Raw genomic sequence first — 13,268 nt, 5'->3', positions numbered from 1 at the left:
TGAAAAATTTGACTTCAAGGTTCAATCCAGATTTCTGAGTTTGGAACTTAGTTGCTGACCTTTAGTTGGAAAATGTTTATTTGGTAAGAATTATACTACTACTTAAAAAATAGCTGGATGGTAAAAGTAGCCCATAGTGACTCAATAAGGAAACTTTCTCTCAACAATTGGTTCTCAACAATGGGTGATTTTGCCCGCAAGTTGACATTTGGCAATGTCTGGTGATATTTTGTGTTGCCACAACTGGGGGGGTGGGGGGATTCTCCCTACATTTAGTGAGTAGAGACTAGAGATGCTGCTGAACATCCTGTAATGCACAGGACAGCCCCTCACTACAATGAGTATTTGGCCCCATAATGTCAATAGTGCCAAGGTTAAGAAACCCTGCTGTATAATCTTCCTTGTCCAAAGACATGTGTGTAGTAAGCCATACAACCCACTTTTAATGAGCATGTACTATATGCCTGCCATTGGAGATTAAAAATACACACAAACACTCTCACACACACATACACACATAGCTAGTGACCCTGCTCTAAGAAGATCTGAATAGAGGAGATAGACAAGAAGAATAACAACTACAAGTTACTGAGTCATCCATGAGGCAGAACTTTGACGGAGTATGAACTAGTCCAGGGTCAGCTCAGGTTCAAGAGGAGGAGAAACAGATCTCGCCTCTCCATGGGAAGCATGGCAAAGAGTTTTCAGTTTTCTTTGATATACCATAAGTATAACCATCAGCACTTGGCACATAGTAAGTAAATGTTAGCTATCATTATTGCTATTATTTTACCTTTTCTGAAGAGTAAGTGAGCTTTGGCATTTACTGTCCCTCTACTTGGAAATCTCTTCCCTGGGATGGATGGATGAATGAAAGGAAATAAGGAAGGAAAGGAGGAAGGGAGGGAGGGAATAAATTACATCCCTCTCTTAGTTCTGGTATCTGCTAAAACATCAACTTGTCAGAGATGCTTCCCCGGGTTACTGTGTATGACATAGCAGTCCACACTACCACATTATCTTCATCAACTCTCTCACCTACTCTGGGTTTATTTTTCTTCATAGTACATGTCACCATCTACGCTATATTGTCTGTCTCCATTAGAGTGGAATATTTGTTTTGTTCATTGCTGTGTACTCAGCACTCACAACAACACGTGACACATAGTAGGTGTTTAATGCATGTATGCTGAATGAATGAATGAATAAGTGAACAACAGCAAGCCAACTAATTTTACGAAAGGCATTTTGGTATCACTTTTAGGATACCATTCATTAAAAGACCATGTCCTTTTTTTCCAAAATGATCTTAGCTACAGTATTCATATACCTAATGCTGTCATCTGTTATGTCTTTTCATAAGAAATGCCCATTGGAGTCTGTGTGCTCTTGGCAAGCAGGGACAACGTCATCATCTTAAGCACCTTGGCCCTGTTATATCCCTAACTAGATGGTGAATTCATGAGTATAGGGGCACATCTTCTATTGCTTTTGTGTTCTGCTTTTCACCAAGTAAATACTACAGTGCTGTGTGTATAACTTGAGTTTCATTAATGTGTAGTGATTAAATTAAAAGATAGGGCTGTCTGCAATCCAGTTTTTCAAGATAATGTTTGCCTTAGTTTTGTTAGGTAATAGAGATACCTTATTGACTGTGTAAATATGCCTATTAGACTTGCTTGCATTATAGTAATTTTCTTATCAAATTAACCACCTGTTCACTTTTTTTAGGGCGACAGTCTCAGAATTGAGACTCCTCCTTTGCCTGCATTCAAAGTGAGACTATACATATTGTATGGGTAGGAAGTTTCTGGTGACCTAGGGTTTTTTTTAATAAACTTTTTAACTTTAGAATACGTTTAGATATACAGGAGTTACAAAGATAGCACAGAGTTCCTCTGTAGCCCACAGGTACCCACTTTCCCTGTTGTTAACCTCTTACATGAGTGTGGAACATTTGTAATGAACCAGCATTGATACATTATAATGAACTAAAGCCCATACTTTTATTCCAGGGTGACCCAGTTTTAAAGCCTACATCCAATAATTTCTAAAAAATGAAAATCAATATTGAATGTCCATACTAGGTGGTAGCTTCCTGATTCTTAAAAGAAATGAAGTAACTTTGTAACCAATGGGGCTTGTCAGAAAGTAAGGAATTTACAATAATGTGGGTTTAAAATTCAAGTGGGGAAATCTTATAGCTTAACATTTTATTTGTAAGTTGGGTGTTTGTAAAGATGGCAGGATGGGGTTTGATCAGTATCTAAGCTGTTTTGTTGTTGTCTGGGAAATATGGTACTATAACATGGTTTGTTCTTCATAAATAATCTATCCCAAGATGGTTGAACAGACAAGGGCTGCCCTGGAGTAGGAAATGTGCCCTCCTGGGACTGAGTTGGGATTTAGCTTAGGATACAGAATAAGTAGCCAATGGCTCAGAGGCTAAATTCTATGATTAAAATTAGTTTAAATTTAGTCGAATTCTTTCCCCCAGGACTCTCCAACTTAAGATTAAATCTTATACCGAAGCACATTAGAGATATGGGTATTTTGCTATTTCAGTGGAACCTTTTAATCAGCTTTAATGCAGGCCTGGGTAAAGTAAAATCTTAATACTATCTCTCTTTCAGGGCTTTTCTAGTTTGCTATCCTCAAAGCAGAAAAAGGAGCAATGAAGCAGCACCGCTTCTTAAAGACTCTGCTTTTATAAAATTTTCTTCAATAATCCTCTTCTAGTCTTTTTTTTTTTAATACTGCACTATCTGAACCATAAACAAACTAGTAAATAAAAATCATATCCATGAAATTTTAAAATTATTTTAATGAGGCTCTGGAAACATCCCAAAAATCAGAAGATATTTTTCCCTAGTTTATTTTTTAAATTCTAGAAATTACGTGAGTAGAATTATCCCCCTTTAATTAGTTTAATTAGAAATGGAAAATTATATGAGTAACTCAATTTGAAGTATAGATTTGAATAATTATACTGAGATTAATATCATTTAAGGGTTTGAATTTAAACAAGTTACATTTAATCATAGCTTATAATTTCTTGAAAAGATTTTAATGTCAGAGAGGAGGCCTAAATTTTGGAATGTATCAATTCATAGGGAAAAATTTTGCCATGAAATATAATATTTGACAATGAAATTGTTTCAGAACTGTATTTCTCAGGTGGTATGCCTGAGAATATTATTCTACAGGACCTTAATAGATTTTTCTTGCGGGGAAATATTCTGTGCCCAAGTAAGTTTGAGAATTATTAAGTTAAATTTAAGAAGTTGCCCGTAGGACTTCTCAGAGCCTTCAGTGCTTTCTGAATTGCTAAGAGAGGTTATACAGGATATCCTGTTTCCTCACCTAGTTACATTTTTTAGGAGAACATTCTGAGTACACAAATTTGACCTGATTTAGGAATTCATACCTTTGAAAATGTTGAGGACTTTTTTTTTTTAGTTATAGTGATGATGTGTGCTATATTTCACATAGTTGCTTATCCCTAATTCTGTACCTCAAGATATTTTCCCAGTATCTTCTATGAAGGTGTTATATCCACCCCTCTGCTCAGCAACTTCTTTCTTTTAGCTAAAGTGTTATTTCCATATGTGACTGCATATCAGAAATACTTGGGGAGCTTTTTTAAAAGATTAAGATTCCTGGGCGCTGACCCTGGAGATTATGAGTCAGTAGCAATGTCACTGTGCTCAGGATTCTGTATTTATTACAAACACCTAGGTGATTCTGATGCAGCCGACACTGGTCCTCCAATTGGTGCGTTGGAACTGTTAAACTAAAAGTGTGCGTTCTGCAGATTGACGATTGGATTTGGAGTGCAGTTAGTTTGTGGTCATAGAACACGTGGGCTAACCATCCCATACTGGAGAGAACTATAGCACTGACCTCTGGTGACTCTGTAGGGTGATGTACTGGCTGCAACCTAATGTGAAACAATTGCTATTATGCTTTAAGAGAAGCAGAATACTCCTAAGGGGCTTTTGGTCACCTTCCTAATAAGGAAATACTTACTGTATATGTTTTTACTTAGTTTGAGTAGCTCCCTTGTGGATGGTATTTCATTCATACTTTAAAAAGAAATACTAGTTTATATTTACTCATGGTGCCATGTAAGATATATTCTGTCCCATCTTCCTGCTGATAACAGATGGAAATTGAACCTTAAGCAAATAAGACTCATGTATGCTTTGATTTATGTCAGCAGTGATAATAGCTCTTCTATTAAAACTGTATGGTTATACTTTCTGCCTGGAAATTCCTACATATCCTACAAATGTAGCTGGAAAGGAACAATATAAATAATTACTAATGGTTTGACAGACAAATAGTCTTAACATACCTTGGTTGAATAGTGTTATATTAGCAATAATATATGAAACACTAGACACATTCATTAAATATAGAAAATATCCACCATTGTTTTAAAATTATTCTTCAAGGTCTTGCCAATGCAATGAGACATGAAACAGAAATAAAAGTGTGATTATTGAAAATTGGAGATAAAGTCTTCATTACTTGCAAACAAAATTCTATACACTGAAAATCTGAGAGAAGTTAAAAAATAAAATGACATGGTTTAATAAACTGATTACATATGAGAGGTATCCAAAATCCATGGTATACAAATATAGTTTATACAGTCATGTTATTTCTATGTATTAACTGGTTGGTGAAATAACATATAGAAAAATTAAGTTTGCATTGTCAGGTTAGAGAATCAGAAGAGAGAGCAGCACCATAAAAACTCAGGAAGAAAAAAGTTGTAAAGAGGGCTTAACAACCTCAGTAAGTGTTGTACATACAGAGATCAATCAAAATGAATCCTGTGGATTCTCTTGATGGTCTAGAGATCACTGGCTTCCTGTAGCAAAGCCATGCTGGTGAAGAGAAGGAAGTGGAAGCCAGACCTCAGTGGTTGAAGAAGGAATATAATGTAAGAGCCAGGACATTTATTTGAGTTTGATTGTAATGGAAGAAAAAAAGAAAGAGATTGATAATTTTGTTGTTGTTGCAATTTTGTCATTTTGTTTGTTTATTCCAGAACCCTTCATTTTCTCCCATGTGAGACTGGAAACTTCTCAAAGGCAGGCTTCTGCTTCTGTGAGCCCTGTAGTACACAGTACTGCCTTAAATGTAGAGGGTTTATGTTTAATTCATGACTGAATGAAAGTTTATTTTTTAATAGTTATTTTATTTATTTTCCTTATTTTTTTTTTTTTGGTTGCGTTGGGTCTTAGTTGCAGCGCATGGGATCTTCACTGAGACAGTTGGGGTCTTTCATTATGGCGCTCAGCCTTCTCTCTAGTTGTGTCCTGCGGGTTTTCTCTCTCTAGCTCTGGCATGCCGGCTCCAGGGTGCGTGGGCTCTGTAGTTGAGGCACGCCGGCTCCAGGGCGCGTGGGCTCTGTAGTTTGCAGTACGCGGGCTCTCTCATTGAGGTGTGTGAGCTCAGTAGTTGTGGCACTTAGTTGCCCTGCGGCATATGGGACCTTAGTTTCCTTAGTTTGGGACCTTGATTTCCTGACCAGGAATCGAACCTGCATCCCCTGCGTTGGAAGGCGGATTCTTTACCAGTGGACCCCCAGGGAAGTCCCTGAAAGTTTTAAAACACTTGATAGCGGGCAAAGCACAGAGTACGTTTCTGTGCATTCTCATTGATTAAGCGAGGGAGCCCTCACTGTGAGACGTGCTGTACCTGTGCCAACGAGACCAGTCGTGCTGCTGCTCCTCTCCTCGTCTCTCTCCTCCTCTCTCTCCTCACCAACCTTACCGCCTTTATTCACAGCCTCCTTTTGGGCTTTTTTTTACAGCTATGAAACCCACGTAGTCGAACGTCGTGATGCTTCTTCTGTAGGGCGTGTGATGAGGAGCAGAGTTTGGCTTTGGAGTGCTCGGAACCAGAGGAATTGCCGAGGACTCGGAGCCCAGCCCTGATCACTAGAGAGCCCACAACACAATGAACAAATTGAACTTCCATAACAACAGAGTCATGCAAGACCGCCGGAGTGTGTGTATTTTCCTTCCCAACGATGAATCTCTGAACATCATCATAAATGTGAGTAGATCCCACTTTAGAAATGTCTAAATGATGATGTTCCCACCAGTGACCACATTCAAATTATGACTTGGCTAAGGATGAAATCATTACAGAATGAGACCATTAATAATGTGGGAGAATTGGGGTATTAAAGTGGTCTACACAGGTATAAACTTTGAATTATGGCTTAAGTTTAGCTGCTTTCAGCATTCTCTTGTCTGGTAAAAATAAGAGAATTTTGGTTATTATATTATAGAAACATGAACACTTTGCTATTTTTAAACCTTTATTGAAGTACAATTTTTATGGATATCTGAGTTTGCTTTTTAAATAATTTTGAGTTGTCACCTACACACGTGAAATGGCAATACATAATTGCTAGCTTTTTAACACGCGCTTGATCATTGTTTTAATAGTAACCTGTAGCCTAAGTCTAGCCAATTTCAAGAATAGGCTGTGTATTTGAGTACTAAACTGTTGCTTATGGTTCATGAGTCAGAGTTAACTCTTTCAGTTAACCTGGACATTGAGGAATATGATACTTTTTTGTATTTTTTACTTTTAAAGTTGGCTTATAATTTACTTACAGTGAAGTATAGGAATCTTCAGTGAGCAGCTCAGTGAATTTTTACAAGTGTATACATCCATGTAACCATCATCCAGCTTGAGATATAGTAGATTTCTAGTACCCCAGAAAGATCTTTTGTGATCCCTCCTAGTCAGTAATCTCCACCCTAGGGTAATGACTATTCCCACCTCTATCACCATGGAGTAATTTTCTTGTTTCTGAACTTCATGCAGCTAAAATTATGTGATATGCTCACTTTTATATCTGGGTATATTTTATGTACTCAACATTTGGCCTGTGAAAGTCATCCATTCTATCACATGTGACAGTAATTCCGTTTTCATTATTGTATAATATTTCATTGTATGAATATGTCCAGTTTCTTTTCCAACTATTATTGATGGATATTGGGTTATTTTAAGTTTGGGGCTGTTACAAATGAAACTATTTGGAACATTTTATGTATATGCACATATGTATACATTTCTGAGCTTACACCCGACAGTGGATTGTGAATCATGAAGTACACATATGTTTAGCTTTGGTAGAGACTGCCGAACAGTTTTATGTAACCACAATCATGCCTAGCATTTTTCAACCCCTCTCCCTATTATCAACTTTCATATTCTTTCACTGATTGTATTCTGATGGAATTAAGGGAAAAATTGCCTTAGTGCAAGCCTTGAATTAGTTTTCTTTGCTATATGCAACTATATTTTTAACCCAATTGCTGTATGAAAGAATATTTCTAAATGTTATAATGAAGCTATATGACATTTAAATAGCTCCATTAAAAGTTTAAATAGGAAAAGGTTCTGCTTATTACCATAATTATTTGGGTTTTATTCTGTCAGTCACCACAGTTTCTTCACAGATTTACTAATGTAACCTTGTTTTTGCTCACAGGAATTGTCTGAGCATCAAACCTGCCTGTTGAATGAACTTTATCAATCCGTTAGGCAGAATTTCCTTTGATTAGCTACATTTCTACTCAGGGTACCTGAAGTTGTTTTGGTTTTGTGAAGTGATAGGCTGTTATTTTTGGCAACATTATCATTCTTTGTCAGTATGGGCACTGTCAGAATATATCAAAATGTAATTTACATGTATACATGAATATGCTATTTGAGTTCTTTTATACAGTTATATAAAAAGATCAATTAAAATTTTTAAATATACATAAATATAAGCATAAGCACTTAAGAAACTTCTCTCCATTCCACTTCTTTGGTCTTTTCATCTGGTGGAATGTGTATACATGTGTTTATGTGTGTGTATGCTCATATACAGGATATGGGGCAAAACCTTACTGATCTCAGGTAAGTTAGAAGGAAGACTAATCTGACTTCATGAGGAATACTAGGAGCTGACTATAATTTTCTAAGAAATTAATTTGTACTAAAATCTTGGCTGAGGAAGATAATTACAGAGAACAGACTGGCAGATAGCCAGTCCATTCGTTCCTGTAGATCAGTGATTTTACAACTTGATGTCCATCAGAATAACCTGGAGAGCTTGTTAAATACCCAAACTATTGGACTCCACTCCTTGGAGATGCTGATTCAGTAAGTCTAGGGTAGGATGGGGGATGTAGGTGGAAATCTGTACTTCACAATTTACTCTGCAACCTTGGGCAAGTTAGTTTTTTGGCTTCGGTTTCCTCTTCTATAAAGTGGAGATAATCTTACTCTCCTCACAGGGACATTGTGAGGATATAAAGACATAACATGAATAAATGCTTATTACAGTGCGTGGTACCTGGGAATTGCTCAGTGAATGAGCACTTAATAGAGTAGCACTTGTTTTCATTTCTTTGAGCTGTGGTCTCACTGTTAATGAAACTCAGCTGTGGAGTCTGACTCCCACGTAGACCTGTTCTTATTCCAGGGTCCATAGACGGCCCTGCCATGTCCCGACTCCTCATTAGCAAGCAAGCTGTTGGACCAAAGGACGGGGAGGAGGAACTGGGTTAAGTAGTATGGAGTTCCCTCCTCGCTAGAAAGCCAACTCAGGGCTGCCAAAGGCCTGTCGTGTTCTACAAAGTGTTATTTTTGTCTTTGGAAAATAGCAGCTGATATTTGTAGAGTTGTGGTAGAACAAATTAACTGTAACAAAACTATTTCATTAATGGTCTCATTTTTTAAATCATTTCTAAACTTTTTTTTAAACAAAGAAAGTTTGTTCCCTGACAAATGTAGTTGATAGAATGTTGCCTTTCTGCATGTGGGGTAAATTTAGTGTTTTGGTCATTTTTAATTCTCCATGAGTTGAACTAATAGGGACTGTTCTAAATGATTTTAATCATCAGGTAATAAATATGGGAACTTGGAAATTTTTGGAAATCAAATGATGGTAAATGTAGGAGCCACAAAATTTTTGAGTGATATAAATTATGGGTAAGAGGTTACACCTCTTCACTGAGAAGAGAGTGAACAGTTCTTTTTCTGGAGCGTATTTTAAACATTCTTGCTCAATATCAAACCATTGACATTGAGAATCAAATGCTGTTTTTATTAGAAAGTTCCATATAGAGTATATTTTTAGATAATGCTTTCATTCTTATTCTTAATACCTCATACTCTATGGCACTTTTTAATGTTCCCATTGCTCCTGAAGATTAAAGAACTTGAAAAATTTCACAGTCAGCTAAAATGTAGCCTTAAAGACTCATAATATGCAAATGCAAAAAACTCAAGCTTGTTTTCACAGCAGGTAAGACTTCAGAGCCACAACCTTACTTAATTACAGTTTTTAAACAAGAACATTGTTATTTCCTTAATAGTTGTTAAAGAGCTTTATCAGTTAGGCTCCAAATACTTGATTTAAACTAGTGGAACAATAATAATTATATAAGGTGTGGGGGGGAAATACACAGCATTATTTGAACAGCAGTTACACAAAGTTACAACATAGTTCATTTTGCATACACCGTGTGGTTTGGAATTTTTCTTTTAATGTTTTATCACGTTTTACCCAGAGTGCTTTGTATATGACATTTTATTTTATTTTTTTATTATATTTTTAAAATTTATTTATTTTTGGCTGTGTTGGGTCTTCGTTGCTGTGTGCGGGCTTTTTCTAGTTCGAGCGGGGGCTATTCTTCATTGTGGTGAGCGGGCTTCTCATTGCGGTGGCTTCTCTTGTTGTGGAGCACGGGCTCTAGGCACGCAGGTTTCAGTAGTTGTGGCACGTGGGCTCAGTAGTTGTGGCTCACGGCCTCTAGAGCGCAGGCTCAGTAGTTGTGGCACACGGGCTTAGTTGCTCTGCGGCATGTGGGATCTTCCCAGACCAGGGCTCAAACCCATGTCCTCTGCATTGGCAGGCGGATTCTTAACCACTGCGCCACCAGGGAAGTCCCATGACATTTTAAAATACAGTCAAATCTAAAGATTAAAGAAGTCCTAGACTATATGACATCTGAAGTCTCAAATTTGTAGTATCTAATTCAATTTTATTTAACATTAGACACTTTTTCCATTACTTTATCATTTTCTTTATTTAAGCTTATTTGTAAAGTGGAATCACAGTAATATAGAACTCAAATCCAAAGTCTTTTTAGTGAACGAAGATGATACTGATTTCCTATTGGCAAATGTATTCCCCCAGTGGTGTTGGTGGATGCGTATTGATACATTTTCCCTAAATTCTTATGTGGCACATTACTAAATGATCTGCTCAGTGGGTCAGAGAGTCGTCTGTAGTCATGGAACAGAAGGAAGGTGAGGAGCCCACAGGAAAATCAGATCCCTAGCTTTTGTTCATCAGACATTTACTGAGTGCCTGCTGTATATCCTGAATATAAAATAAGACACTGTCCCAGCTTCACTGAGTTCCTGTAACTTCTAAAACAGCCTAAGTGGTACTCTCTGGCCTTACATAAATACTTTTTGCACTTTCTAGTGGATAAGGTGCTTCAGATTATTTGCCATTTAACAGTGAATGTGGAAAAGAGCTGTAAACCTATTTTTCTTACTCCAGTTGACATTGTCACCATTTTGAATTGTTTGGCTTTCAATTGTCAAGAGATCTCAACATGTTTTTATTTTCTGAGTCTGAGTTACATATTAAGGTATGATAAGAAGTCATTAATTCAGAGTTAACTAATTTAGAATTTGTAATCATTAAAACTGTAACTGTCATCATTGTTGAAGAAAGAAGTTGCAAGTTAATATTACAAATACGAGGGGAAATGCCACACAATATATGTACCTACACTGATAAACTGTCATGTTGCACATATTTTATTAATATACATATACAAAAATATTGTAATACAAAATGAGCAAAGGTGTGAGTTGCTGCCTCTGCCACTACTAGTTACATGACTGCAAGCTGCCTGGCTTTTCTTTTCTACTTCTATCAGATGAAGAAATTGACCCACGTGGTCTCTTAGTGTCAATCCCAATACTAATAAGCTTTAGTGGTTCTGAATTCAACAAGGCAGACTCATTAGAATTATTGTCTCCCAAAACACTTCATTAAACATTTGAAAAGTCATTAGAACTGTATCTTTTAAAGACTGTTATCGTTCAACATGTGACTTTTCAGAATAACTTAACCCCAGAGTTCCAAATTAATATGGTTTTATTATGTTTGAATTATACTAGGACTCAGAAAAAGAACCTGGTTTAGGTACTTACAAGATGTGTCAATTATTAAAGTAAATAAAAGCTAGGTATTCACTCATTGTGCAGTATGTGAGCATTTTGTTTAGACCATCAAGAGGAAAACTTTCTTTGTAAAAATACTTGCCAAATTAATAATTTTGATAATCTGATTAGGCTATTTGGGGTTCCTTCTGAAATACATATTTATCATGCACCACGGCTATAGAGTAAGGCCTTGTCCATGTATCCTAAGATTTATGAGTCTTGTACAAGATTGCAGTGGTACTTTATTACCAGGTTGTAGAAATTTGAATTGTGATCATTATTATTGAAACACAGCTGCAGATTAAAGTGATTTCCATAAACCAACTGTCGTTTTGCTAGTGTCAGCTTGTCCCTTCAGCTTGTCCTAATGTATTTAGGATGCATTACGTTGCCTGATTGTGGCTCACTGTCTGGACTTCGCTGAATTGTTATCTTAAATGTGTGTTTGTTTTTGTCTTTTTTCCTATAGGTTAAAATTCTGTGTCACCAGTTGCTGGTCCAGGTGTGTGACCTACTCAGGCTAAAGGACTGTCACCTCTTTGGACTCAGTGTTATACAAAGTAAGTCTCAATCCCATCTCTGATGGAGTTAGCCAACTGTCCCTGAGGAAATGACATTTTATAGCTGTAACTTAAATTGAGCATATTGTTATGTAATTATGATTGTCAAAATACCCATAAACTGATCATGATTTTTAATCTAGTACTCATATTTTAATATGAGTACTGTTCTGTATTTCTTACAAGTTTAGAATTTTAGGTCATGAATTTTATTATGGTTTGAACTTAAAAATTTGTTCCTCTTTAGGAGTCTGGGTTTTATGTGTTTGCTCTTTTATGTTTTAATGAACTAAGATTGATTTTTGTTTCTTTGCACTCAGGGAGCAGCTGGCGCTAGTAGGAAATTGGATGTTTTTGTAATTTAATTTGTTTTATAATTTTTAACATTAAAAGACATTTAGACATAATAAAACTGACTTTCCTCTATTCAGCTTCTCTTGCTGTTGAATATATAGTATAACAAAGTGATCTATTAATTTACTCTTATTTTCTGTTTTTCCTTCCTTGCCCCTTCTCTTTTTTCCAGTCAGAACACATGACTTAGAGAAATGGGATCAGTTTCTTCTGTATACTTTATGTGGAGAAGATTTTCAAGCAAAGGGCTCCATATAAGCTTTCTCTGCCAATAACACCTTAGTTAGAGTTAAGTTCCCAGGGTTTAAGTGCAGCCATTCCTTAAAGCGTTCTTCTTTCAAATCATATTTTAAGATTTCTCTAAGTTAGTCTTCTAGATGCCAAAAACCTTTCAAATCTTTGCTCAGTTTTCCAAGGAGACCTTTTTTTGTGAAATTTATCTATATTTTATATTTGGATATGAATTATTTTATACTATTGGAATTGGTTTCAATTTAAAGGCTTATGATATCTTGAGAATCTGGTTAGTACCATAAAGTGCGTAGGTTTGCCGTGTTGGAAAGTATATCATGATCAACTGATCAACAAGTTCAGCTCCAAAATGTGAGTGAGCAGTTTTCAGTTGTCTAAAAAGACAGCTCTGGAGAGGACAGAGAGCATGGAGCAGGAAGTGAGGAACCAGCCATTTGCTCTTCAGCTTCTTCCTGTGGTAGTGAAAGCAGTAAAAACACAGATGCTCAGCTCTATCCTTGTATTAGTACACACCTCAGTCATTCTTTCAAGGAAAGGTCTGGGGGTATAAGATGCCCTACAGATTCTAAGTAACCTTACTTTTATTTTGTACTCAGAGTTAATTCTTACTACAGCTACAGCCAGACTGTTGATCTTTGTTGTTGAACAAGTCAATCTCATAAAACCAGTTTACAGCTTCCTTAGGTTTCAGAATAAGAGTTTTTCAGATGTCCTTTTTGGTATATGTGCTGCCGAAGCGAGCACTCAGATGTCCTTTTTAAAAGAGAGATTGCAGGATGGCAAAAAAACATTGGAACAGGAATCAGATGACCTGGTTCTGATTTTGGT

The 13,268-nt window shown here is 36.5% G+C and overlaps 1 protein-coding gene across 2 annotated transcripts in view; it reads left to right on the top strand.

The window, feature by feature from the left end:
- The window catches only part of FRMD6 (FERM domain containing 6), a 79,035-nt gene that overhangs the window by 38,083 nt on the left and 27,684 nt on the right, over positions 1-13,268 (top strand). For both annotated transcript variants that reach the window (XM_067735922.1, XM_067735914.1), the window contains exons 2-3: positions 5,828-6,072; positions 11,744-11,834. In XM_067735922.1, the coding sequence (XP_067592023.1) occupies positions 5,974-6,072; positions 11,744-11,834 (190 nt within the window). In that variant the 5' untranslated portion in view covers positions 5,828-5,973. The remainder of the gene's footprint in view (positions 1-5,827; positions 6,073-11,743; positions 11,835-13,268) is intronic.

This window comes from Pseudorca crassidens, chromosome 1 (genome assembly GCF_039906515.1).
Source record: "Pseudorca crassidens isolate mPseCra1 chromosome 1, mPseCra1.hap1, whole genome shotgun sequence".
Classification (NCBI taxonomy): domain Eukaryota; kingdom Metazoa; phylum Chordata; class Mammalia; order Artiodactyla; family Delphinidae; genus Pseudorca; species Pseudorca crassidens.
The sequence above is the reverse complement of the archived record's forward strand: the minus strand, read 5'-3'. Positions and strand labels throughout refer to the sequence as shown.